This window comes from Geotrypetes seraphini, chromosome 6 (genome assembly GCF_902459505.1).
Source record: "Geotrypetes seraphini chromosome 6, aGeoSer1.1, whole genome shotgun sequence".
NCBI classification, from domain to species: domain Eukaryota; kingdom Metazoa; phylum Chordata; class Amphibia; order Gymnophiona; family Dermophiidae; genus Geotrypetes; species Geotrypetes seraphini.
In genome coordinates, this window is record NC_047089.1 from 226,863,718 (window position 1) to 226,890,238 (window position 26,521).

The following is a 26,521-nucleotide window of genomic DNA, read 5'->3' on the forward strand; positions in this document are numbered from 1 at the left end:
AAAAGTTATTCACGGTTTTTCAGTATTTGTATTTCAGTATCACAGCAAATATGGAGGGAGAAGTGTATCATTAAAAAAAATTTGCAGGTTGCATGCAGGAACCTGCTTGCAAAGAGACCTTAAGAATAACAGTGCAGAATGGGTTCACAGATACACTTTTATTGAATTAACCCAGTCCTTGGGACTCACCCCATCACTCAGGTTTTCAAAATGTCCCCAGTGAATATGTATTGGCAACCAATATTAATTAATCCACTGGGACTTATAAGACTTTTTAATAGCTCTCCTTAAAACATAAACAAAATACCCAAATAAGAGCTATGTTTCACACTGCTTCTTATGCTTATAAATAATTCATCATTTATTATAATAATATAGCACCATCAAAACTTTTAAAACATATTATAACATTATTTCATACTAACCATACACACAATTATTCTCCCAAACAGTGAAGCGCCCCCGATCTATCCAACACATAGAAAAAGTTAAAATTCATGAAAAGTTCATCCTTTAAATAAAACACTGTATTCAGTGCCTAATCTTCTTATATGTATCAGTTCTCAATTATCTTCTGCACGCCGTTATCTACTGGATTTGCTTCCACTTTCATTCAATCAAACTTGATCTTTGAGAACATTTTAGCTTGACACAGTTCTGTGTTTCACCCTAAGGCATCATCAGGAGCTTAAGACTGAAACCGGTACTAGAAAGATATAAAAACAGACTCTTTCTCATTATGACTGGGATAGCCATGCAGATGATTACTAAAAATTGGGACAGACTTAATTTTTCCTTTTGGTGAGGATCTTTATGATTTATGTTATAAATATGAAAAATGAACTCAGAAATATCATATCATAATAAGCTATTTAAATTAATATGGGGTCCATTAACAAATTTTGTTAATTCTGATTAGTTGAACTATGCCCTTATTTTCAATTTGATTTGCACATCCAGGGAGGGGGGGGTAATATATTTTGTAGTATTCATTGATCAAATGTAAGTGCTGTTTTTTGATTTTATAAATATGTATAATTTAATGCACTTTGTTTCTGTTCTTGAATTAGGGGGGAAGGGGGGAAAATATTTTTTAATATTCTTTGCTTGATTGTAAGTGCTGTTTATGAAGTTAATTGTATGTCTATTTCATTGCACTGTTCTTGAACTGAAAATTAATTAAGATTTATTTTTTTTAAAAGAATCTTCGAATAGCTTAAAATGGTGTGAAGAGCTTCTGTTGATTTTGCAGACTGTTCCACAGATACATCTTCTATTATGGGGTAATACTTGCTGAAGGTGAATGGCTCAGTCCTTTCTTTTGTGCATTTCCTCTGGCCTACATCCTGTTAAAGTTCCGTTTAGCTCTAGTATCCACCTTGGCTGTCCTTTTCGTTATTTGAATAGGTGTACTTAACACTTTCTGAAGGCAGATGGCGCAGTCCTTTCTTTTGTGCTCTATTGAATGGGGCATTTAACATTTTTCTGAACAGATAGCTCTGCTGGCTCAGAGGCCAAATCAGAAATCAGAATTTGAATCCATCAAAATTAATATACTTTAACTTAAATTCAAATAGAAGTTCACTTTACTATAAATCCATAACATCCTATCTTGGGTCAGGCAATAATTCCAGCAAACTTACATAATTTACCTCTAACAAAACCAAATACATACTGCTACAGATTTTAACTCCAAGCAGAATTATAAAATCATTTCAAGCTACATACTTTAAGATCATATCAGAATTATAAAATCACTAGTCATTAAGCCCGTTACATTAACGGGTACTAGAATATGTCTATCTGTGTTTCTTTCTTTCTGTGTCTCTCCCTCCCACTGTCTGTCTTTATTTCTGTCTGTTTCTCTTCCTGGCCCCCTTTTCCTGTCTGTGTTTCTTTATTTCTGTTTCTCTCCCTGCCTGCTGTCTTTCTGTGTGTCTGTTTTTCATTCTCGTGCGCTGCCTGCCTATCTTTCTGTCTCGCTCCATGGCCCCCTTTTGTCTCCCCCCAAAGCAAACCAAGATTGTTCCCTGGCCCCCTTTCCCTTTCTCCCCCTCCCCCACTTCCCTGTGCAGCAACAGCAGCATTCCCCCTTCTGTGTAGCAGCAACAGCATTCACCCACACTTCCCTGTACAACAGCAGCTTTCCCTCCTTCCCTGTGCAGCAGCAGTATTCCCCCTCTTCCCTGTGCACCCACCCATTGCCTGCTCCCCCTGTTCCCTTCCTTTTCCCTCCCCCGTCCAGCAACATTCATTTTCTGCTCCCCCTGTGCATATGCCCCACAGAAATTTGCTTGCCTCACAGAAAAGCGCTGCACCGCGCTGTTGCTGGCCTCAGTGTCTTCTCTACAGTGCGGCCAACCCTAGCGGAAACAGGAAGTTGTGAGAGGGCGGGCCGCAGTGAAAAGGAGATGGTGAGGCCAGTGGCAGCACAGCGCAGCGCTTTTCATTTAAACGCTGTGAGCATGCGAGAGGGAGGAGGAGGAAAAATAGATGCCGGCAGGGGGGGTTTGGAGGTCAGGGCGTGTACGGCAAGCCTTCGCTCGCGCCTGAAGATTTTAAAAGGGCGCTTGGCGTTGGGAAGTTGGGGCGCGTGCGGCAAGCCGTAGCTGGCGCCTGAAGATTTTTTAAAAGCGATTTTTTTTTTTTAGTTGAAAGACGTGGCGTTGGCTCCTCTCATGATCCCCACCTGCGTCGGAAGTCCGACGCAGGCGGGGATCGTGAGATTAGCCACCGCTGCATCTTTGAAAGAACGAACGGCGGCGGCGAAGGGAGAGAGTACTGTAGGGGCATGCGGCTCCTACCTGCGGGTCCGTACATCGCGGCGACGGCAATAATGGAGCAGCCACCGCTGCGTCTTTCAACAGGGAGCAGGCCAGACTGGCAGTTAAAGTTGGAGCTTTGGTCTGGCCTGCTCCCTGCTCGTCTTGCCATATTGTATTTTTTTAGTTGAAAGACGCGGCGGTGGCTCCTCTCATGATCCCGTGAGAGGAGTCACCGCCACGTCTTTCAACGAAAAAATACAATACGGCAGGGAGCAGGCCAGACTGAAAAACAGCAAGGAGCAGCAGAGAGCATGGCAGAGCGAAAAACAGAACCCTAAGCCGCGCATGCGCACTCCTACCTGTCGCTACAGCTCACAGAAAAGCGGCGCACACTTAGGAACTGCGCATGCGCGGCCTAGCGTTTTATTATATTAGATTTCATGCTACTCATTAACCAGTTTTACTCTTTGAAATGTTTGCACCTTTTTTTTTTTTTTTTATTAAAAAGTGACTGGCAATGAGTTTGTTGTTGTTACCGTAGGTGCCATCGACTCATGTTCAAGTCCTAGAGACTTGATGAATTGCAGATCTAAAAAGAAATTGGTTTTATGCTAGTCCGGAAAGGCAATGAGTTACTCCAACATAAATACAAAATCAGAGTATTCCAGACAACCTGCATGCAGGCATGGGACAGGAGGACAATGACTGGAGATTGTGTAGGGTCTGTAGTGACATGGTAGGGACAAATTGGCCAGCTGGAATGAACAAAAGGTCCTTTGTTACATTATGGACTATTTTTGATTGGGATTTCAAGTGTTGTGCTGCTAAAATAATCTGTTATTTTTTTTTAACTGTAATGCAGCCCAAAAAACAGATGAAAACTTCAAAATGATCAGTTTCAATGAAGAGTACATTGAATTTACATGGATTGCTGAAGAAAACTGTTCGACAAGAAATCTCTTCTCTGCAAGGAATCTTACCTTTTCTTATCTGTAAGTATTACTCTATAATACCTTCCCCATGACTTATATAACTTAAAGGGGCCTATATAGTAGGAGATATGTTTGAAGTCTACAAAATCCTGTGTGGTGTTGAATGGGTACAATTGGATCGATTTTTTTACGCTATCAAAATGACAAAGACTAAGGGATTCCCGATGAAGATATAGGGAAATACTTTTAAAACCAACAGAAGGATATATTTTTTCACTCACTCAGAAAATAGTTAAACTTTGGAATGCATTGCCAGAGGATATGGTAAGAGCAGTTAACAAAACAGGTTTTTTAAAAAAAGGCTTGGACAAGTTCCTGGAGGAAAAGTCCATAGTCTGCTATTGAGACAGACATGGGGGAAGCCACTGCTTGCCTGGGATCGGTAGAATGGAATGTTGCTACTATTTGGCTTCTTGCCAGGTACTTGTGACCTGGATTGGCCACTGTGGAAACAGGATACTGAGTAGATGGACCATTGGTCTGATCAAGCATGGCTATTCTTATGTTCTAATCTAGACAGAACAAACAGAAGAAAACCCAAGTGATTTCAACAGCAGATCAAATGGCTCACTGAGGATTATAAATGACCCCTTTTTGCATAGGTCAAGGGGTTCACCCTTCAGAGACTGGACAAAAGTTCACACCATAATGGCAGAGAAAATATTTCTTCATTCAAGATGTAATTAAACTCTGAAATTCATTACCCTGACAGCCTGGTAAAAACAATTAAGAGGGTTGGATAATTTTCTAAAAGAAAACTCTATAAGCCATTGTTAAGATGGACTTGGGAAAATCCACTGTTCATTTCTAGAATAAGCAGCATAAAATGTGCTTTTAGAATCTTGCCAGGTATGACCTGGATTGGCCACTGTTGGAAACAGGATGCTGGACTTGATGGACCTTCAGTCTGTCCCAGTATGGCAGCTCTTATGTTCTTATGTGAGTCAAGTGTAGGATAATCAAGCCATTGTGACATAATTGATGAGTTTGGCTCTTAGGCACTGGTGGAATGTGGCATTATGACATCACAATCTCAGCCCTGGAATGTTGCTACTCTTTGGTTTTCTGCCTGGTACTTGGGATCTGGGTTGGCCATTGTTGGAAACAGGATGCTGGACTTGATGGACCTTCAGTCTGTTCCAATATGGCAACATTTATGTTTTTATTTTCTTTATTCCCTAAGTGCTTTTCACTGTATCAGTGATTTTATTTTGTAGACGTTGGAACTGCATCTTCCATAAAAATATGTTGGGGAGTTTATTTCTCTGGAATCGCCAGTCTAATATTATTTTCAAACTTGAAATGTGTTTTCACCAGGTTTATTTTCATGTCAAATTAGGTCATGTTTCATTACATTTCGAGTTATTTTGTCCCCCAGACAGAAATTCTCAGACATAATCAAAAATACGTCTAAAGTCCAATTTGGGCGTAAGGCACTAGATGCCCAAAGTCAGCAGTGGGAAAATGCCCATTTTCATAAAATACGTCTATTTGAACGTCCAGGCTATTGATTGTTCAGACCACCCGGTCGTCTATCTTTACACAACATTTTCAACCAAAAATTTCGCCCAAGTCCCAAACACCCAGAACAAGACCATTTGGACATGGGAGGGACCAATCTTGTAATGGACTGGCCAAACAGATGTGGCAACAGAGCTGTGGGGCACCTTAGAAGGCACTGCTGTGAACTTCACAAAAAGGGTGCCACATAAACATCTTACCAGAACTCCCTTATAGGTTATGGTGAGCCACCCAAAACACCCCCAAAAACCACTAAACCCACCTGTCTACAGTCCCAATAGCTCTTATGGCTGCAGATGGCACCTATAGGACAGTAGAATAGGGTTTTGGGGGGTTTGGTGGGTGCATATGTTCCACCATAAATGTAGCGGTTAGAGTGGCTTATGGGTCTAGGTACTCCTCTCTATGGTTCACTAGCCCCCCCCCCCCCCTCCCAGGCTATTTAAGACACATCGGTGCAGCTCTACTAGGCTTTCCTATACCAAGTACTGATGTTCTGGAGACAGGTATGTACTTTTTTTTATTCTGATCTTTGTGGGGGGAGTGAGGGGGTTAGTGAACACTTGGGGACTGTGTGGGGGGGTCTTTACTTTGGGCTATATTCACTAAGCCCACAGATCGGATCCAATCCGTGCAAGATCTGATTTGATCCGTGGGCCGGGGGGGCCGATTCACGAAGCGTCCTCATGCAAATGAGGACGCTCAGAATCACGTCCCCAACCGATTGCAGGGACCTTTTTCTTTTTTAACTTTTGACTATAGCCAGACTCTGGTTTTAATCCGCTTTAAACCCGTGGGTTAAAGCCACGGGTTCGCACTGCAGGGAAAGGCCAGAAGAGACGGGACGGAAACAGGGGGGGGGGGTGATCGGGCAGAGAGCAGGAAAGTCGGGGGCATAGAGAGAGCAGGAAAGTTGGGGCAGTGAGAGCAGGAGATGCAGTTGGAAATGATGTGTGTGACTGGCTCACAGCAATCGCATGTTTGTTGATCGGCCAAACCACTCGGTGTTCCAGTTTTTGGTTAGTGAATTGCTGCCTGCCTACTTTACATGCCGTTTCCCCTCATTTGCATGCGCGGATCGGATTGGATTGAAGGATGTTCAGCCACGAGGTTAGTGAATTGGGTCGGAGGGAAATCGGGTCGCTATGTGGTCCCAAAGTGGTCAGGACGTGATCGGTGAGCTTAGTGAATGTAGCCCTTTGTCTCTGCAGTAGTTATCTGGTCACTTTGGGTAACTTTTTTGGCACTTATACCTATTTTTACATCGTGTAACTCACAACGTTTAAGTTTTGTCCAGGATATCTAGGAAAACATTCGATTATCCCTGCAGGACGACTAAGGGCTCCTTTTACTAAGCCGCGTTAGGGCTTTAACGCACGGAATAGCGCACGCTACATTGCCGCGTGTGATAGACCTCAACGCCAGCATTGGTCGCCGTACGTGAAGAAGGACACGGTACTACCTGACAGGGTCCAGAGAAGAGCGACTAAAATGGTTAAGGGGATGGAGGAGTTGCCGTACAGTGAGAGATTGGAGAAACTGGGCCTCTTCTTCCTTGAAAAGAGGAGACTGAGAAGGGAAATGATCGAAACTTTCAAGATACTGAAAGGAATAGACTTAGATTAAAAAACAGATTGTTCACCCTCTCCAAGGTAGGGAGAACGAGAGGGCACTCTCTAAATTTGAAAGGGGATAGATTCCATACAAACCTAAGAACATACGAAGTTGCCTCCGCTGAGGCAGACCAGAGGTCCATCTTGCCCAGCGGTCCGCTCCCGCGGCAGCCCATCAGGCCTATTGCCTGAACAGTGGTCCAGACTAATTTTGTAACTTACCTCTAATCCTATCCGTATAACCTACCTCTACTCCTATCTGTACCCCTCAATCCCTTTGTCCTCCAGGTACTTATCCAAACCTTCTTTGAAGCCCTGTAGTGTGCTCCTGCTTATCACATCCTCCGGTAGCGCGTTCCATGTATCCACCACCCTCTGGGTGAAAAAGAACTTCCTGGCATTTGTTCTAAACCTTCCCCCTTTCAATTTCTCTGAGTGCCCCCTTGTACTTGTGGTTCCCCATAATTTGAAAAATCTGTCTCTGTCTACTTTTTCTATGCCCTTCATGATCTTGAAGGTTTCTATCATGTCTCCTCTAAGTCTCCGCTTTTCCAGGGAGAAAAGCCCCAGCTTTTTCAGTCTGTCAGTATATGAGAGGTCCTCCATACCCTTTATTAGCTTAGTTGCTCTTCTCTGGATTCTCTCAAGTTCTTCTTTACCCAGAGAGTGGTAGAAAACTGGAACGCTCCTCCAGAGTCTGTCATAGGGGAAAACACCCTCCAGGGTTTCAAGGCAAAGTTGGACAAGTTCCTGCTAAACTGGAACGTATGCAGGTGAGGCTGGACTCATTTAGAGCACTGGTCTTGGACCTAAGAGCCGCCGCATGAGCGGACTGCTGGGCAGGATGGACCACTGGTCTGACCCAGCAGCGGCAATTCTTATGTTCTTAAGCACTAATTGCACAATTAGCATGTAGCATGTAGCACGAGTCCATTCCCAAGGCATCAGAAGCCATAAATGTGATGGAACAATGGATGACAGACTTTAAGCTCAAACTCAATCCAGAAAACACAAAATTCTTCATTGCCTCTCCCCACCCGCTTGATACCAAAACCCCACTATGTATCAATGAACTTAATTACCCTATTCAGTCCACCATGACGATATTGGGTGTAACTCTGGATCAATGCCTAACCATGAAAGACCAGGTGGACTCCGTAATCAGAAAGGGTTTTTTCACCCTCTGGAAACTTAGATCCGTTAAATCCTACTTCGACACGTCAGCATTCAGAATCCTAGTACAATCCCTCGTACTAAGTCACCTTGACTATTGCAACATCGCCTATTTAGCAATCTCCCAAAAGAACACGCGACGTCTTCGAATTGTGCAAAATGCAGCTGTCAGACTTATCTTCGGGCTAAAGAAATTCGATCACGTGACACCTTATTACCGGCAGCTGCACTGGCTGCCGATGGAAGCACGCGTAAAGTTTAAATTCGCCTGCATCTGTTTCAAAGTACTTTATGGACTAGCCCCCAAATACGTAACGGACCTTTTCTCCTTTTCCACTAACAGACACAAGTGAAGCACACACTCAATCTTCGTTTCCCTTCCAGTTAGAGGTTGCAAACTGAAAAAACACCATGAACAGCTTCTCTCACACCAAGCAGCCGTATGGGGTAAAGACCTAGACCAATTGCTTTCGCCCACTACTTACAAGGAATTCATGAAGCACTTAAAAATATACATGTTCCTGAAATACCTAAACAACTGACCCGTTCCTCTCTCTCTCCTCAATAACGGTCCTCCTGACCTCTTACTCACTTCTTCTTTCCCCACTTAAGTACAACTATTCTGTATCTTTTTAATCTTTTGTAAACCACATAGAACTTCACGGTATTGCGGTATATAAACTGTTATTATTATTATTATTATAAACAGTGCTTACCGAGTTAGGTGCCTAAATTTTTTTTAATTGATTAATTGGCTCTGAAAATTAAAACACCATAAAATAAACAATTTTAGAATATTAATTAGCTGGTAAGCGCCTTACTCAGTAGATTCCTACCACCTCGTAGTATGTTTATGTTTATTATAAACTTGATAATGTAACAAGTCACAGCGGCTTACACAATGATCAATCCTATTATAAAATACTGAAAAGGAACGCTAGCTATATAAAAGGAAAGATTCATACAAACTCTAAAACAAACAATTAATTATTAATTCTTCTAGCGTTAATAGTTTAATAGTTTATGCAAACTAAACCAACTAAACCGTAAGTTTATATACCGCATCCTCTCCATGGAGATGGAACTCGGCCCGGATTACAGGAACTTTAATATAAGGAAGGAAAAACATAATAAGAGTTAGTGATTATAAAGAGGGTAGCAAGATTTACATTTTTGAAAATAGCCAAGTTTTAAGATGCTTTCGGAATAATTGGAAGGAGCCCAGATTCCACAGTCTTCCAAAACGCCTACCCAAATCAAGATTGCCCTAAAGAAATGCCAAAAGCCTTTTGAACAATGGAAAGTTTTCAAAAGAGATTTAAATTTGGGAAAAGAAAATTCTGAGCGTATGGAGGTAAATTATTCCAAAGAAAAGGGGAAAAAATCCCTAAGATTTATGCATAGTTTCATAGTGAGCTAATTTAAGTGAAGGAAGAGCTAAACGCATCAAGACACCTACCCAGAAAGTAGGCGTCATGAGTTGAGTTAGTCGACAGTAGGCGTCTGTGTTAGATGCTGGAATATTAGGCCAGGAAAATCCTGGCCAGTGGCATAGCGAGGGTGACCGGCGCCCGGGGTGGTGGTGCCCCTCTTCTTCCCCCTCCCACACGCCCCTTCCCCGTACCTTTTTAACTTCGGCGCAAACAGCGATGAACTTTCTGCCCACGTCAGCTTCAGCCCTTTCGTTGATGTCACTTCCAGAGAGTGCGCCGAAGCCGAAGTGGGCAGCAGGTTCATCGCAGCTTGCGCCGGAGTTAAAAAGGTATGGGGAAGGGGCGTGGGCGCACACGTGGTAGGGGTGGGGGAGGGGGAGGAAGAGGGGCGTCACCGACCCGGGCACCAGTCACCCTCGCTAAGCCACTGTGGGTGCGTGCACAAATCATCAAATTTACTGTGGGACACCTCAGTGTGTGCAGCGGTAGGCGTCTCTGGCTCGCAGTAAGCACGCGCTCGTGTTTACCACAGTTTAAAAGGGCCCCTTAATCTGAAGTACCCTTATCAATTACTACATATATTACTACACAGATAATTTATCTGCTAACTTCCCATTAGTTACTTTTTGTCTTTGCTAGATTTTATGCTTGGAAAAAATGTATAAACTATTTCCTTAAAGAAGATTGTAATATTGGCTGCCGCTTTAAGAACGAGAAACCTGGCCAAATGTCCGTTTCCATACATGACAGCGGTGTTGACCCAGAGAGAGGGATTTTCAAGGAAACACTAATGACTTACAACTATGGTATGTATATGGCAATGTAATTCTCATCTTTTGAAACCAAATGTGGAAAAAGATTTACCACAGTTGATTGCAGAAAAATTAATCTAATGAAAACTAAAAGTGAACAAACCAGCTGGACACTTGTGATTTTTCATTTCTAGTATTAGAGCAGTTATTCCCAGCCTTTTTTGTGTCACAGCACACCTGGTATGGTGTTTACATTTTTTTTTGCAAAAAAGACGTCGGTCTGCAATTTTATTCATCAAATCACAGGTACTTGTGCGGTGGCTCGACACGTACGTGTTTCGGCCTCTATGGCCTGCTTCAGAAACCTATAAATATACATGAGCAATAAAATTATGAATGAACATCTAAAAATACAATGTGAAAAATATATGAAATATGAATAATAATTGACATATAACATTTTAAAAATATATAATAGAAACAAAACCACAAGAATAGCATAAAAACACACATAATACACCAAAATGGTGAGCCACCGCACAAGTACCTGTGATTTGATAAATAAAATTGGACCTCTGCTTTTTTTTGTTGGTTCCTGACTTGTTTGTGGAGGCTTGCTTCCTGGTTTTTGTCTTGACCCTGTTTACATTTTTGCAACCCATCGTCTTCTTCCCTCCCCTTCATCACTTTCTCCCCTCCCAACCCTTGCCATCATCATCTTATCTCCGCTCCACCATAGGGTAACCAGGTTACCTATTCCAAAAGGGAAACTTTTTGGTCATTCCTAGTTTTAAAATTGCATCCCAAATCAATGTAGTATTTGTAGTCCATGATTCTATCAATTGAAATCAGCAGTTTACAATAAAAACATAATTTAAAAAATGGAAAGGGAACTCCATAAAAATATAGGACAGACTTACGAACAAACACACACACAAAATGCTGTATATGAAGGAGGAACAACCGTAATCTCCCATTGGGTGGCAATAAATATAACCTTTCTACCCCACTTCGGAATCTAGGTGCCCTCCAACTTTTCCGAAAACATCTGAAAACTTGGCTATTCTCAAAAATGTAATATTTACTCCCCTTTATTATTCTAAGTCCCTCTAATCTTCCTCTATATTGTCCTATATCCCTCATTGGAGTTCCTTCTCTATACCATTCCCTGTAAACTGTGCCGAGCTCTACGAGTGTGGAGATGATGCGGTATGCAAACTTAAGGTTTAGTTTAGTTTAGTCTTTTTGGACTATGCCCTCACCAAATGCTAATTGAAAAAGTAGGTTTTCAGAATTTAAAAGCTTTGAAATTGGAACCAACTCCTGATTTACATTTGGAGCCTAAACACTAAGAGCTAAATTTAAAAATGCTTTTGATCGAGTAAACTCCCATTTAGTCCTATGAACTGATGGTAAATCTATTGTCTTGTTAAGATCTAAGAGATCACTTGGAATAGTTGAAGAATTCAGATAGCTAGGCTGCATAGTAGGTAATGACTTGTGGGTAAGCGTTAGAATTTTAAATTGAATTCACTATGGGGCCACCAAATATTCTGGCACAATCCTATATGTCTAGGGTTGCCAGATTTTACATTCATAAAATCCGGACCCCTAGATCTGCCCCCAGGCCCGCCCATCCCAGCCTCGTTATGCCCCAGTCCTGCCCCTAATCCTGCCCTAGCCACGCCCCTGCCGCTTGCTCTAATCGGAGGACATATCCGGCGAAATCCGGACATCTGGTAACCTTATATATGTCCCTTCTTATCTCCCTACTATCTCTTGGTATGGTGAGCATAGGGTTACCAGATGTCCAGGTTTTGGAAGGCCCCCCCAAACTCAGGGCCACATCTGGAGGGCCTCTGAGCATGTGTGGACGTGGACATGATGATGTCACACATACATGATTTTGTGTCGACACCCACACATGCGCAGAGGCCTTCCAGAAGTGGCCCCAAACTCAGGAAAGAAGAGGGCCAGGTTTTGAAAAGTCATCCAGACCCCCCAGACACATCCTGAAAAGGAGGACGTCTGGTAACTCTACGACAGAAGCCGAGGCCTGCACCAGTTCTTCTTACAAGACCGTGGCTAGCTGATGAAAACACTTCATGGCATACTTGTTGGGGGAAATACATATACTCCAAGCACAAAAGTTGATGTGAATTGTTCAAGTAATACCTACATCAGTATAAATATATAGCTAATATGATAAATAAATATATCTCAACTTTATTAATATCATAACATCAAAAATATTTTTTTTAAAAGACATACATATAGACATACTCAAACCGACATGATCACATGAAAGACAAGCATAATCATGTGCAAAAGAAATGTTCACTATTCAAAATTAAATAAAATAAGTGCTGAATAAATACTTATCTCAAAATGGTCCAAATAAGCACATAAAACAAACAGCTGAAAGTCCCAAGGCGTGCAGGCTCCAGGGAATCCAAGATGGCGAATAGGGCTCCTAAAAAGTTCAGAGTTCAAAGTGCAGAGTGCAAAATCGCATACAACCAAGTCTGTGTGCCAAAAGAAGCAAAAATTCCACAAAATGAAGTATATAAAGTGCAAGTGCTAAGTGCAAATAGATCCTCCACAAGTGTAATTAAACAAACTCCTTCATATGATCATGGGACCAAACAAAACGGTGAAACAACATCCTTCACTTCTTCTCTCATCCTTAACACAGGCTGTGTTTCAAAAACATTCTTTTTCAAAAGGAAGAATCGAGCTAAAAATCAAACAGAACACACCAACATACCAAACAATTGTATAAACATGACGAAAACCACAAACCACAAACAGCAGCAAAAAAGGTCTGATGGACCTTCAAAGTAACTAACTTCTGTCTCGAGCGCTGGACTACCAATCATATGCCATATACATGATATAATTGAAAAAAGGAGGGAGTCTCAGTGTGAAGGACCAGCGAAAGGAGAAAGACATCTCCAGCACTCACATGCTAAGCTGAAGGTCTAATAACCTCCACCTGCACACCATCATCGAGTCCCTCCTGTGTGCACCCACCAACCAAATCAAAAGATAAGGTGAAATAAAGTGAAATTCAACAGTGATAATAATCAACCACATATTCACAGTGCTGAAACAGAGAAAAAGGCTTTGAAGGTCCCTCCAGCTGCCTCCAGAATCAAAAAGGGAAAACTTAGCTTGCAGGCATGGTCCGTAGATGAAAAACAAAGGCAAGGAAACACTGTAAACTGCCAAGTCAGATGAAATTCAGGAGTAGGTTCAACCAGCCCGGTTTCGGGGACTCTAGGTCCCTTCCTCAGAAACCTGTAACTTTAGGCGGACAGCACTTATTCAGCCATGAGCGGCAAATAAAGCAAACAAGCCAGCCTGGAGAGAGGGAGGAGCCAACAGAGCAGCAAGCAAACGGAGCTTAAAAGCTGAGCAGGGAGCATGAGTCATGAGCAACAGCCAATCAAATGAGAGCCCAAATTTACACTATGGTATTCCACTCCATAGATTCGTTCAGGCCATGCGGGTAAACAGTATCAAGTTCAAAAATCCAAAACTGTTCCCGAAGTTGAATGCGGGCAAACTATCACTTTTGAACTCAACAGGGATTTGTTCGATAATAAACCAAGTCAGATCGGTAAACCCATGGTCCTTGTCCAAACAGTGAGGAGCCATCGGAGCAGACATGGTAGAAGTGTTCAGCCGGCTCTTATGTTCCAAAAGTCTGATCTTTATTTGGGTGAACATAGGACTGGGGCATGTTGTCTCAAACTTTAAAAATATAGGCGTATGGGAACCACCATAGAGTGACAGTTTATTCACGCTTGTTATACTGCCTTATATGAAGGGCAGGTTAAAGTGATAAATAGCTTAAGCACAAGGATGAAAAGGAATTACATTTAAAGATTGGAAAGATCCAATCAAAAACTTTCTTAGACTTTAGACCAGTGCCTCTCAAACTTTTTTTTAGCTCTGGCACACTAACGGCCTCTTTTACAAAGCCGTGCAGCAACAGCCCCGAAGCCCTTTAAATCTCTATGTGCTTCGGGGCCGTTAGCACAGCACAGCCGGTAGCGTGGCTTTGTAAAAGAGGCCGTAAATGGAGCAAATGTTTTTCAGGGCACGTTAAATGGAGCAGATATACATTATAATTAAAATTATAAAATTGAAACCTCCCCCCAAAAAAAATTAGATTTGAGGGTTATATAAAGTTCTTTAAGCTATGTATGGGTAATTGTAACAATGGTAAAACTAAAGTAGATAGAATTGAATTGCTAATCAATATGATGGATGTGCTTGTTTTTGAATGCAAATTAACTCAAAATGCAGCTCAATAGTCAATAAACAAACAGGCATTTCATCATCTACCATCTGCAGTCATTCTCTTTTTTTCCAAAGTAATTTCTGTCAAAGTTTAGCTTGCCTATAATTTAGCGGTGGTCTTTTCCAAGTTTCCTAGCAATCTCCAATTCGGCCATGCAAATGGGCTCATCATTCTGGCCCATTCTTTATCATCGCTGAGTGATTCTCCAAGCGTGGCGTCAGCTTTTGGCGACCAAAAATCAGCAACTGGTCTGGGGATGCCAGTACTGCGAAAAGTGCATCTCGGTGTTTTGACTGTACCTTATGAAAATAAAATAAAAATTACATGATTCACATAAATTATAGTCTTTTTTTGGGGGGGGGTGAACAAAAGCACACTTTTTGAGCGCATATATTATAGCTGTGTCTTATGCATTTCTGGCTGTGGTTCGTGATAAAATTTGGCATAAAAACAAATTACAAGATTTACATCAATTATAGTAGTTTTGGGGAGAGAAAAGGCATGTCTTATGTGCGCTTGTTGAAAGCCGACGTTGCATCTCCCCTCCCCCTTCATCCAATAGCTCTGGCATGCCTATGATTGACACACCGATATGTATGCTTACAGCGTTCCTTTGCCTGGCACATGCACACATTTACGTCTCTTTTGTGGTATATTCTGCGCATGTGCCAATCACCATCACCATCGACTCATCTCGTGCAAATGGAGCGAACCTTCTCTACTCTCACCAACCTCATTTGCATGTGTGGATTTTTGAGAATGGCTCGCTTTTTGAAATCGCTACAATAACAGCTGTGGCAGCAGCCCATCAGTTTTTATGTTTATGTTTATTTTATTAATTTGATGAATCGCCTATCCATAATTTACTAAGCGATTTACAATGAGATATATAAACATTTTAAAAAACATACAAATAATATTATATAAAAGGTAAAAAATAGACTCATAAACAGACGAAACAATAACACAAAATGATAAAAGGGGAAAAGTTACATAATAAATGTTCTGAAAAGAAGAGAAGGGAACATTCAAGGAAAAGACATAAGGAGGGATGACATAGCTACACTATTTAAAAATTATTTGTTTTAGAGACTAAAAGCATCTTTAAAAAGGAAAGTTTTTAATTTATTTTTAAAGAGACTGAGTTCCTTTTCATCTCTTATATATTGTGGTAGAGAGTAGAGAATGACACGGGGAAAAAATCTGTCCCCGTCACCGCCCCGTCACCGGCCCACCATCCTCTGCACCGCCCCGTCACCGCCGTTCCCTTCACCGCCCCGTCACCGTCACCGCCATCCCTTTCACCGCCCCGTCACCGCCACTGCCATCCCATTCACCGCCCCGTCACCGTCCCCGCTGCATCCATATAAGCCTTAGTACTGTAATATTTAGCTTATTCCTTTCTTATAAATCAAAGTTCCTGCTGCTGAACTAGAGAAAGAGATGTTCAGCTGGCAGGGCTTTGTTTATAAATTTTTATCAACACAACTAATATACTATTTTATCCTAAAGCAAAAAATAAATAAATAAATATAATTTTTTTTTCTACCTTTGTTGTCTGGTTTCTGCTTTCCACATCTTCTCATTGAATTCCTTCCATCCACTGTGTGTCTTCTCTCTGCGTCTTCCATTTGCTGTTACTGTGCCTCTCCCTTAACCCCCCCCCCCCAATTGGTCTAGCACCCATCTTCTTCCCTCCGTTCCCCCATAGTCTGGCATCTGTCTTCTTCCCATTCTGTCTTCCACATTTCCCTTCGGGGTCTGTTCCTCTCCACCCTCCTTCAATGTCTGTCCTATTCCTTTCCACCACCACCCTTCCCTCCCTCCTTTACCATCTGTTCCTTTCTACCACCCTTCAGCTTCTCTCGCGTGGCCTATCTATCTACCTTCCTCCCTCTTATTTTCATGGCACGTTACAATGTAATTTGTGCAAGCCACTGGAGCCTGCGAGCTCGGTCCCTGTCCCATCCCCACAAACCATCTCGCTTCTGTGCTCCTATTTTCCCCATTTCTAATATCTCCCATATGTATCTGCCATTGCCCCCCCCTGTGTCCATATACCATCCCCATGGCATGTCCCCTTTATGTCTCTGTCCCTATGCCCCATGCACATAATTTCCCCTCTTTCTGTTACCTTCCTGTGTCCAGATTTCCCCTATCTTCCTCTTCCATACCAGTGTGTCTCTTCTTTTCAACCCCATCTAGCTTTTTTCCCTCTTTCTTTCCCCCCCCCCTGCTTCTAGCATCTGGCTCACCTGCCAGTCCTTCCCTTTCTTTCCTGCTGTGGGTTTTTCTTTCCGACTTCATCCCCTTTCCCTTTCACTCCCTCCTTCCAATTTGAGCCGGGAACACTAGCGATCGCACGGTCCCCGCAGCTCACACCCGCCTGCCCAATCGATTCTAGTGTTTAGCCAGCTCTCTCCCTTCTCCTCACCTTAGTTTGTAGATTTTCTTTTTCGGCAACCCACACGCGCGGCTGCTCAGTGTTCAATCTTCTGCTCTGCTGCAACTTCCTGTTTCCGGTTGCGTCAGAGCAGAAGATTGAACACTGAGCAGCCGCGCGTGTGCGGCTCTCTGATAGCGTGCGGGTCGCCGAAAAAGAAAATCTACAAACTAAGGTGAGGAGAAGGGAGAGAGCTGGCTAAACACTAGAATCGATTGGGCAGGCGGGTGTGAGCTGCGGGGACCGCGCGATCCTTCATGCCTCACTGCGGGGACAAGACCATTCACCGCCCCGCGGGCGGTGAATGGCCTTGTCCCCGTCGCCGCAGCGACTGCTAGTTTTCTTCCCCGTTTTCGGTGGGTGACCCGCGGCTAAAATGCGATGGCCGCGGGTAAACCGCCACCGTGTCATTCTCTAGTAGAGAGTTCCAAGTTTGGGGGGCCACAATTGAAAACATGTCATGACGTCTGGTACCTACCACTTTTAAAGAAGGGACAATCTAGCCCTCAGTTTCTGGGCTTTGATTCCCAGAATTGCAAAATCCTTAAAACTCTCTTAGAGCACTCTAGATCAGTGGTTCCCAACCCTGTCTTGGAGGACCACCAACCAGTCGGGTTTTTGGGATAGCACTAATAAATATGCATGAGAGAGATTTGCATTTAATAGAGGTAACAGACATACAAATCTGCTCCTTGCATATTCATTGGTTGGGAACCACTGCTCTAAGCTATTTGCACCCAAAACAAGGAAAATATTGAAGCTTCTGTCTCAGCTTTTAGTCAGATGCATTCAATACAATTTATTTTAAAAGTACGATGATTTTTAAAGTAGACAAGTTTTAATAAAGTAAATAATTTCTATCTATTTTCTAGAGAAACCAAATCTTCCTGAAAATGTAACCATCAGATGGGAAAAGAATACAGTTATTGTAACATGTAATATACCAAAACAAAAAAGTTGTTTTAAGTATGAAATTCATTACAAAAGCAAGTTTGATGAAAACTGGCAAGTAAGACAAACTTACTAAAAATCATATCCATTCTTGTTGTGTTTCTCCTTCCTAACTTTCCCCCTCCTTTGCAAAGCCTCGCTAGGAATTCTATGAGCATTGGAGCTGTGACCGCGGCGCCTGGCATTAAAAACGCTAGCGAGGCTTTGTAAAGGAGGGGGGTTTATCTCTCTTTGCTTCCACATCTAGATTTTCCTAACTTTTGAACTTTGTTGAAGCCGACCTGATCTTAAAGTGATCTATCATAAATCTGATTTTCCTCTAGATGTAATCAGAGCTCTTGTGTATCACACCACGAGGAAGAGTATGAATTATATTACAGACTTGGGGCCTCTTCTATCAAACTGCGCTAGCAGTTTGTAGCGCGGTGAGCCACGCTGAATGGCCTGCGCTGCTCCCGACGCTCATATAGTTCCTATAGCTCTCTGCGCTAAAAACTGCTAGAGCAGTTCGATAGAAGAGGCCCATAATGACCTTTGAGAGAAGGAAGATCACTTCCATTTTAGAAAAGTCATGGAAGTTCTTGAAAATTAAGAGTCCGAAGACAAACAATGCATCTGTGATCTCATCATCAATATTTGGTCCCCTCATACTAGTAAATAAGCCAGAACAGGGTCAGGTTGATGTAGAAACATAATTTTACCAATTTTCAGCAATGAAAAGGAAATACACTTCTCCCTCCGTATTCGCTGTGATAGGGGATTAACAGAACCACAAATACTGGAAAACCGCAAATAACTTTTCTACATGTTATTTGCTGTTTTCTATTAAAAACCATCGTGAACATGGTGAAACCGCGAATAACATAGTGGGAGACCTGGCCTGTTCCTGAAGGAGAGGCAAAACACGGTGAACAAAGTGCTGGGAATCGGCGATTTTCTCTATGCAAGCTGATGTAGTTGGGGGGGGGGAGGGGAGGAGCCAACAAGCTAAAAAAACGTGAATAATCGAAACCGCAAATGCTGAAACCGCAAATACGGAGGGAAAAGTGTAGTAACTGAATCCCCCCCTTTTACAAATCAGCAGTAGCGAATGCTGTGCAGCAAATGCGACGCAGCCCATTCAGTTCCTATGGGCTGCGTCGCAGTTGCCACGCTGCTACTCACTGCTGCAGCTATGTAAAAAGGTCCCTAAATATTTATATCTAACTCCCCTCTGAGTATACCTTGAGACAGGCATGCATTGTACAATCCCAATTTACCTCCTCTTTTACTAAGAGGCGCTAGCCGATTTAGCGCAAGCTAAATGCTAAAGCGTCCATAAAATATAATGGGTGCGTTAGCATTTAGTGCACGCTAAATCGGCTAGCACGCCTTAGTAAAAGGACCCCTTAATCCTCATCACTCCTGTAAACCCTGCAATAGATTCCTCTGACAGAGAAAAAAAGTTTACCTTCAGAGTCCATGGCGTAAGATTTGTAAGGTAGTAAAATAAATAAATAAATAAGACAAAAATAAAAAACACACTACACCCAGGTGATGCATCAAAATAAAAATCTTTACTGATTTGGCACTAACAACCTTTGATATAAATTCCATGTAAGGAGATAAAGACCATTGCCCGTTTACTTTCCTGGGACACCCCCCCTCCCCTCACTTCTAGATTTATAGTTCCTTTTTTTTTTTTACTTGAAATTTTATTGAGTTTTAATGAAATACAAAAAGGAAAAAGGCGTACAAGGTAGAGAGTTGCGCGGGGACAGAAATCCCACCCGTCCCCACCCGTCCCTGCCAAAGTCCCACCCGTCCCCGTGAGGACTCCCACCCGTCCCCGCGAGGAATCCCTCCGTCCCCACCCGTCCCCGTGAGGAATCCCCTCCGTCCCCGCCCGTCCTCGCGAGGAATCCCCTACGTCCCCGCGAGGAATCCCTTACATCCCCGCCCGTCCCTATAAACTACAGAAATAGTTATTTCATTTAATTATGCTACTGAATTAAAGGCTCTGGTAGAAACCATTTAAAAATAAGCAAAAAGACTTTATTAATTTGGAAATATTAATTGGGAAGAATACATACTTTGTAAACGGGTTTCTACCAGAGCCTCTAATGTTTATAAATTTTTATCAACACAACTAATATACTACTTTATCCTTAAGCAAAAAAAAGAATTTTTTTCCTACCTTTGTTGCCTGGTTTCTGCTTTCTTCATGTTCTCATTCAATTCCTTCCATCCACTACCTCTCTTCTCTCTGTGTCTTCCATTTGCTCTGTTACTGTGCCTCTCCCTTTTTCCCCCCTCCCAAATTGGTCTGGCACCCATCTTTTTCCTTCCGCTCCCCCCATAGTCTGGCACCTCTGTCTTCTTCCCTGCCAGCGTCTTCTCCCCATTCCCTCTTCCCCATTTCCTTTCAGTGTCCTTCACCCCACCATCTTCCCCATGTCCTATCAGGCAGCATCCTTCTCCCCCCTCTGCCTTCCCCATGTCCTTTCAGCGTCCTTCTCCCCCCTCTGTCTTCCCCATGTCCTTTCAGCGGCCTTCAACCCCCCTGTTTTCCCCATGTCCTTTCAGCGGCCTTCTCCACCCCTGTTTTCCCCATGTCCTTTCAGTGCCATTCTCCACCCCTTTGTCTTCCCCAATGCTTTCAGGGTCCTTCTCCCCCCTCTGTCTTCCCCATGTGCTTTCAGCATCCTTCCCCCCCCTCCTCCCGTTTACCCCATGTCCTTTCAGCGTCCTTCTCCACCCCTTTGTCTTCCCCAGTGCTTTCAGCGGCCTTCTCCCCCCTTAAGCATCTTTTCTTCTCCACTCCACCTTTCCTCCCTCCCTGCCCCTTACCTTTGTGGCGTTTCCGCACCCGACCAACAACAGAACAGGCCCGGTCGGACAAATCTCCCTGTCCTGTAGCCGCGAATCTAAATTACCTTCTTACAGCAGCTGAAGTAGTGAAGCTGCTGTAAGAGGTAATTTAGATTCGCGGCTACAGGGCAGGGAAATTTGTCGGCCGGGCCTGTTGTCGGTCGATCGGGGGACCTGATTGGCTGTGCACATTCTCCGGGGCGGACTGCCCCCTCCCCCCTCTTTCGTACGCCTTTGCCTTCTTCCTACCTGCTCTGCCGCACACAGCCGACCGGAAGTCTTCCTGATGTCAGCGCTGATGTCGGAGGAAGGGAGGGCTTTGCTTAAGCCTTCCCTCCGATGTCAGCGCTGACATCGGGAAGACTTCCGTTCGGCTGTGTGCTGCGACAGGGCAGGTAAGAAGGAGGAGACTACCCTCGCGGCTCGAGTGCACTGCGATCCAACCCCGCAGGAACCCCGCGACCCTCGGAGGCATCCCCACGGGATCCCCGCGACCCTAGGGAGCCCGCGGGATTCCCGTCATCCCCGTTCCCATGCAGCTCTCTAGTACAAGGGTCATAAAAACAATCAAGGACAGTCATATAAAGGCAATATCAAAGAAATCAGGGATTAATGATAATAGATAATATAATACAGTACGATGGTCAAGCATGTCCAATTAAGTTACACAAAAAGGGAAGGTAAAAGTGGTAGGAAGAGAAGACAAGGGGGGTGAGGGAAAGAAAAGTAAAAGAAGGGAGAGAAAAGAGTACAAAGGGAGGGGAGGAGAAGCAAAACGAAGGAAAGAAAGGGGAAGGAAAGGTTAGAAAAGAAGAAAGAAAATCCCTCAGAGGTCAAGGAAAGAAAAGAGAAGGAGAGAAAGAGAAGAAGAGAAAGTTGGAAGAGAGAATCAAAGAAGGTTAAGATAGTCTATGAAGGCAGACCATTTTAGACGAGCCTTGGAAGACATGGGTGTATAAGTGGAAATCAACATTTCACGTTTATGTTGAAGATTTATAGTTCCATTTGGACAGATGAGCTGCTTCCGATTCCTCGAGCATCCCCTTTTAATCAAATGTTCAAATCTCTGCCCCTTTTTCTCCGACTGCTTGGACAAAAATGCCAATGGGGTAGCTCTTTTTTTTTTCCTCTCCGCACTAGTTGGCACCTGAATGGCGCTTTTTCATGTCAATTTGATCAGGGCCAGTCTTAGCAACAGCATGGCCCTGTACAGACTACACTTCTCCCTCCGTATTTGCGGTTTCAGCAACTGCGGTTTCGATTATTCACGGTTTTTAGCTTGCTGGCTCCTCCCCCCAAATTACATCAGCTTGCATAGAGAAATTGCCGATTCCAAGCGTTTACAGAGAAAATCGCCGATTCCCAGCACTTTCTTCACCGTGTTTTGCCTCTCCTTCAGGAACAGGCCAGGTCTCCCACAATGTTATTCGCGGTTTCACCATATTCACAATGGTTTTTAATAGAAAACAGCAAATAACATATGAAAAAGTTATTCATGGCTTTTCTGTATTTGCGGGTCTGTTAATCCCCTATCACAGCGAATATGGAGGGGGAAGTGTAGTTCAGTGGGGCTCATGCCCCTGCTTGGCCCCACCCCTACTAATAAGATTTTTTTAATTTGTTTTTAAATTTTTTTTAAATGAAATTTAAATAATGATAAACCAAGCAAAAGTTGTACAGAAAAACTGATTCACATAAGCACAATGTGATCATAAGAAATCTAGTATAAAAACATCTGACACACATATCCTATAGCTAATATAGGGGGTCCTTTTATTGAGGTGCGCTATATAGTGTGTGCTAAATGCTAAGGCACCCACAGAGTATAATGGATGCCTTAACATGTAGCGTGTGTTAATCTTTAGTGCATTCTAAATCGGTTAGCATACCTTAATAAAAGGACCCCATATCCCATTTAATAAATATAAAATAAAACACTTTTTTTCTATTTTTGTTTTCTGGACATTTTGGATTTCTATTATCTTAGTCCTAGTTTCTCTTTTCTGCTTTCTAGTCTATCTTCTGCTAATTCTCTTTCCAGTGCCTGCTGCCCATTTTTCTTTTCTCCTCTGTTCTCTCTTGTTCTATTTACTCACTATGCCTATTTCTTAAAATATTGATTTTTCTTTTTCAACTCTTTCCTTCCTTTTTTCTGCCTCTGTACATCCAAATTTTGGCCTCTCACCCTTCTCCTTATTTTTACATTTTCAGCTATGTATCAATTTTCCATCTCCTCTCATTCCCTAGCTCTCCCATTTCCCATATCACTCCTTTTCCAGCCTGCTATTTCCTTCCATCTACTCATCATTACACATTTCTAACTCTGTACTCATTACATTACATTAGTGACTTCTTTTCCGCCTATACCTTGCAGTTCAAGGCGGATTACAAAAGAGCTAACTAGACATTTCCAGTAACGTTACAATTGTTTTTTTGGTTACAGAAGAGGTGAGATAGCTGAATGTTTCCAGGAGAACTTGCAAATTAGATAGTAAGATGACTGGACATTTCTAGGTAGTATTACAAATAAGGTTATAAATAAGATTACAATTAAGAATGCTGAACATTTCGAGGGAGCATTACATTTTAGGGATCTGTATTCTTGGTTGATATTTTGAGGAGGAAGAGATTACCAAAGTGGAGGCTTTGGGAGGGGAATTTACCAGGGAGGAGAGGGAAGAGGGGGGGGTTAAGGTATCTGGATAAATATTTGAATAGTGGGGTTTTGATTTCTTTTCAAAATGTTTTGAGGTCGCCCGTTGCCGTCAGCAGATTGGAGATGGAGTGGTCGAGTTTCGCTGCTTGCGTCGCAAGAAGGTTGTCACACATCTTGCGCTGAGTGCCTTTGAGCGGAGGGTAGGCAAATGGGGTCAGGGTTTTTCTTTGTCTTGTGGTGAGGATCTGATTTAGGCGGTTGTTTAGGTAGGAGGGGGCAGAGCTGTTTAATGCTTTGAATAATAGACAGTAGAATTTGAATTGAATTTGTGCTTGTATTGGTAGCCAGTGAGAGTCTAGGAAGGCAGTGGTGAAGTGGTCATATTTTCTCAGAGAGTAGATCAGTCCGAGAGCGGTGTTTTGTATAGACTGAAGTTGTTTTAGCATGTTGGCAGGGCAAGGGAGATAGAGGGAATTGCAATAGTCAAGTAGACCTAAGACTAGGGATTGGACAATTAGCCTGAATTGCTCTGGGTTGAAGAATTTTCTTATTTTACGTAGATTTCTCATAATTAAAAAAGCTTTCTGGGTTGTCTTATTGATTTGGGCCTGCATTGTACAGCATCTGTCTATCGTTACTGCTAGGAGTTTAGGTTTGGGCTGTATTGGGTATTTGGTGTCCTTAATTTCCAATTCTGTGATGGTGGGGGTTTTGGCCTTTTCGAGCAGAAGGATTTTTGTTTTATCTGAGTTTAGTTTCAGTTTGTGATCTACCATCCATTTTTCCACTGCGTCTAGTGTTTTTTCCAGTTTTACTGTTGAGATGAGCTCTGATAGGTCAAAGGGGAGGAGTACGGTGATGTCATCTGCGTAGCTGAAGGATGTAACATTTAAGTTGTCTAATGTGGTTCCAAGGGAGGAGATAAAGAGGTTGAAGAGCGTAGGTGATAGTGGTGATCCTTGTGGAACTCCGCAGGGGTTGGACCATGGTTCTGATTTGAGATCATTGGACTTTACTCTGTAGGTTCTTGATTTGAGGAATCCTTGGAACCAATTGTAAACCTTGCCTGAGATCCCAATGGTGTCAAGTATCTTTAGCAGTATGGAGTGGTCGACCAGGTCAAATGCTGCAGAGAGATCAAGTTGGATTATCAGCATCTTTTTGCCTTTGCTAATATGCTGTCGAGCTGTGTCTAGTAGGGTTACTAGTAGTGTCTCTGTGCTGTGGTTGGTTCGAAATCCTGATTGTGATGGATGAAGTAGGCTATGGTCTTCCAGGTAGTTAGTGAGGAATTGTGCAACTAGACCTTCTATTATTTTAATGTATATCGGTATTGAAGCGATGGGTCTGTAATTGGAGGGGTTGTCTATTGGGCCTTTGTGATCTTTCACAATTGGGGTGATTATGATCTCTCCTAGGTCCTGTGGGAATTGTCCTTCCGTTAATGTGGTTTGTATCCATTGCATGAGGCTAGCTCTGAATGTGGTGGAGGCGTTTGACAACAGGTAGGTGGGGCAGTTATTTAGGTCGCATGATGCTTGGCTGTATTTCTTGTAGAGTCGAATCATATCAGACCAATGTACTTCTGGAAAGTTGGTCCAGCTTCTTTCTGCGGCAATGGCTTTTCCTATTGAAGGGTTTGTAGTTATCTCATCGAGCTGTGTGTATGTATTGTTGAAGGTAGTTCTGATCTTGGTGATCTTGTTTTTGAAGTGGTCTGCAAGTTGGATGGCTGTCGGTGGGTGGCTTCCTTGTGTAGCCAGGAAAGGTTTGGTATCAGTGAGGTTCTTTACTAGATTGAATAGCTTTTTTGTGTCTAGAGTTTCCGTGCCTACCATTTTGTAGTAGGCTTTCCGTTTTTTCTTGTATTATTTGATTTGGCTTCTCCATGCTATTTTGGTATGTTCTAGGTTCTTTTTTTTCCATTATCTTTCTAGTTGTCTGCAGTGCTTTTTTAATTGGAAAAGTTCGGTGTTGAATCATTTGTCTGACGGTCTGCAGATTCTGAGTTTTGATTTTTTTGGAGCGAGTTTATTCAGGATGGTTTCACTTAAAGTTCGCCATTGGGATATGGTAGCGATTGCGGGGTCTGCTTTATCCCAGAATGTGGTGGGTTCAATTTTTTGGCATGTTTTTAAGGGGATTTTGAGGGGATGTTGTTTGCTATTGCGTTGAACCCAATTGATGTTAAAGGTGTATTTGTAGTGGTCTGACAAGAGGGAGGGATGCCAGGCCCCATTTGAGATGTGGATTTCAGGATTGTGAGGGTGTTGGGTCATGTATGCTGCAATATCTAGTTGGTGGCCTTTTTCGTGTGTGGGTTGGGGATTGAGGATCTGGTAGGTCAGTGCTTTGAGGTATGAGAGTATATTTTCTGCTTGTTTGGAGGTGTGGTCTTCTAGGTGGAAGTTTATGTCTTCCAGAAGCAGGTTTTGAGGTGATGTAAGAGAGTTCTGGTAAATGAATTCTTTGAGTACTTGTTTGTTTGCATTCCATTTTCCTGGTGTTATGTAACAAAGAATGCAGGTCAGGGTACCTATGAGTGAATCGTCAAATAGTTGGCAGGTAGAAGATCCAAATGAGGGGTGGAATGTTTGTCTAGAGTCTTTATGTTGATGTTGGTTTTGAGTTGGATGGCTAGACCTCCTCCTCACTTTTTCTTTCGGCAGACCAACTCTATTTTGTATCCCTTAGGGCAGAGTTCTGTGATGCAGGGGTCTGAGTCGGAGGTTAGCCAGGTTTCGGCTAGGAATAAGCAACTTAACTGTTCTTTAACTATCCAGTTCTTTATTAGGTCTGCCTTTGTGCCTAGCGATCTGATGTTCATATATGCACAGGCTAATGAGGTATATGGGGAAAGAAGGTGCATTTTGGGTGGAGGAGGTTTTTTGTTAGAGGGTGAGTGTTGTGGACTGTTGACCTTGGTTTTGGAGGAGGTCTTTTTCCCCAGCTGGTAGGAATGCTGTTATGGTTGAATGAAGAGCAGTCTATCAGATTTCTGGGAGAGTAGAGTTTCCTGGATGGTTGTGGATGCCTGTAGGATTCTGCTATGATTGGGATTGA

The 26,521-nt window shown here is 42.8% G+C and overlaps 1 protein-coding gene across 12 annotated transcripts in view; it reads right to left on the reverse strand.

Annotated features, from left to right (window-relative positions):
* Positions 1–345: 345 nt before the first annotated feature.
* JADE3 (jade family PHD finger 3) overlaps positions 346–26,521 on the reverse strand; it is a 165,213-nt gene continuing 139,037 nt past the window's right edge. For 5 of the 12 annotated variants that reach the window (XM_033948307.1, XM_033948306.1, XM_033948305.1 and 2 more), the window contains exon 13: positions 14,628–14,857. In XM_033948307.1, coding sequence (XP_033804198.1) covers positions 14,726–14,857 — 132 coding nt within the window. In that variant the 3' untranslated portion in view covers positions 14,628–14,725. Of the gene's footprint in view, positions 707–12,574; positions 12,775–14,356; positions 14,858–26,521 lie in introns of those variants that run through there. The other 7 variants (XM_033948303.1, XM_033948302.1, XM_033948300.1 and 4 more) reach the window with 4 other exon arrangements.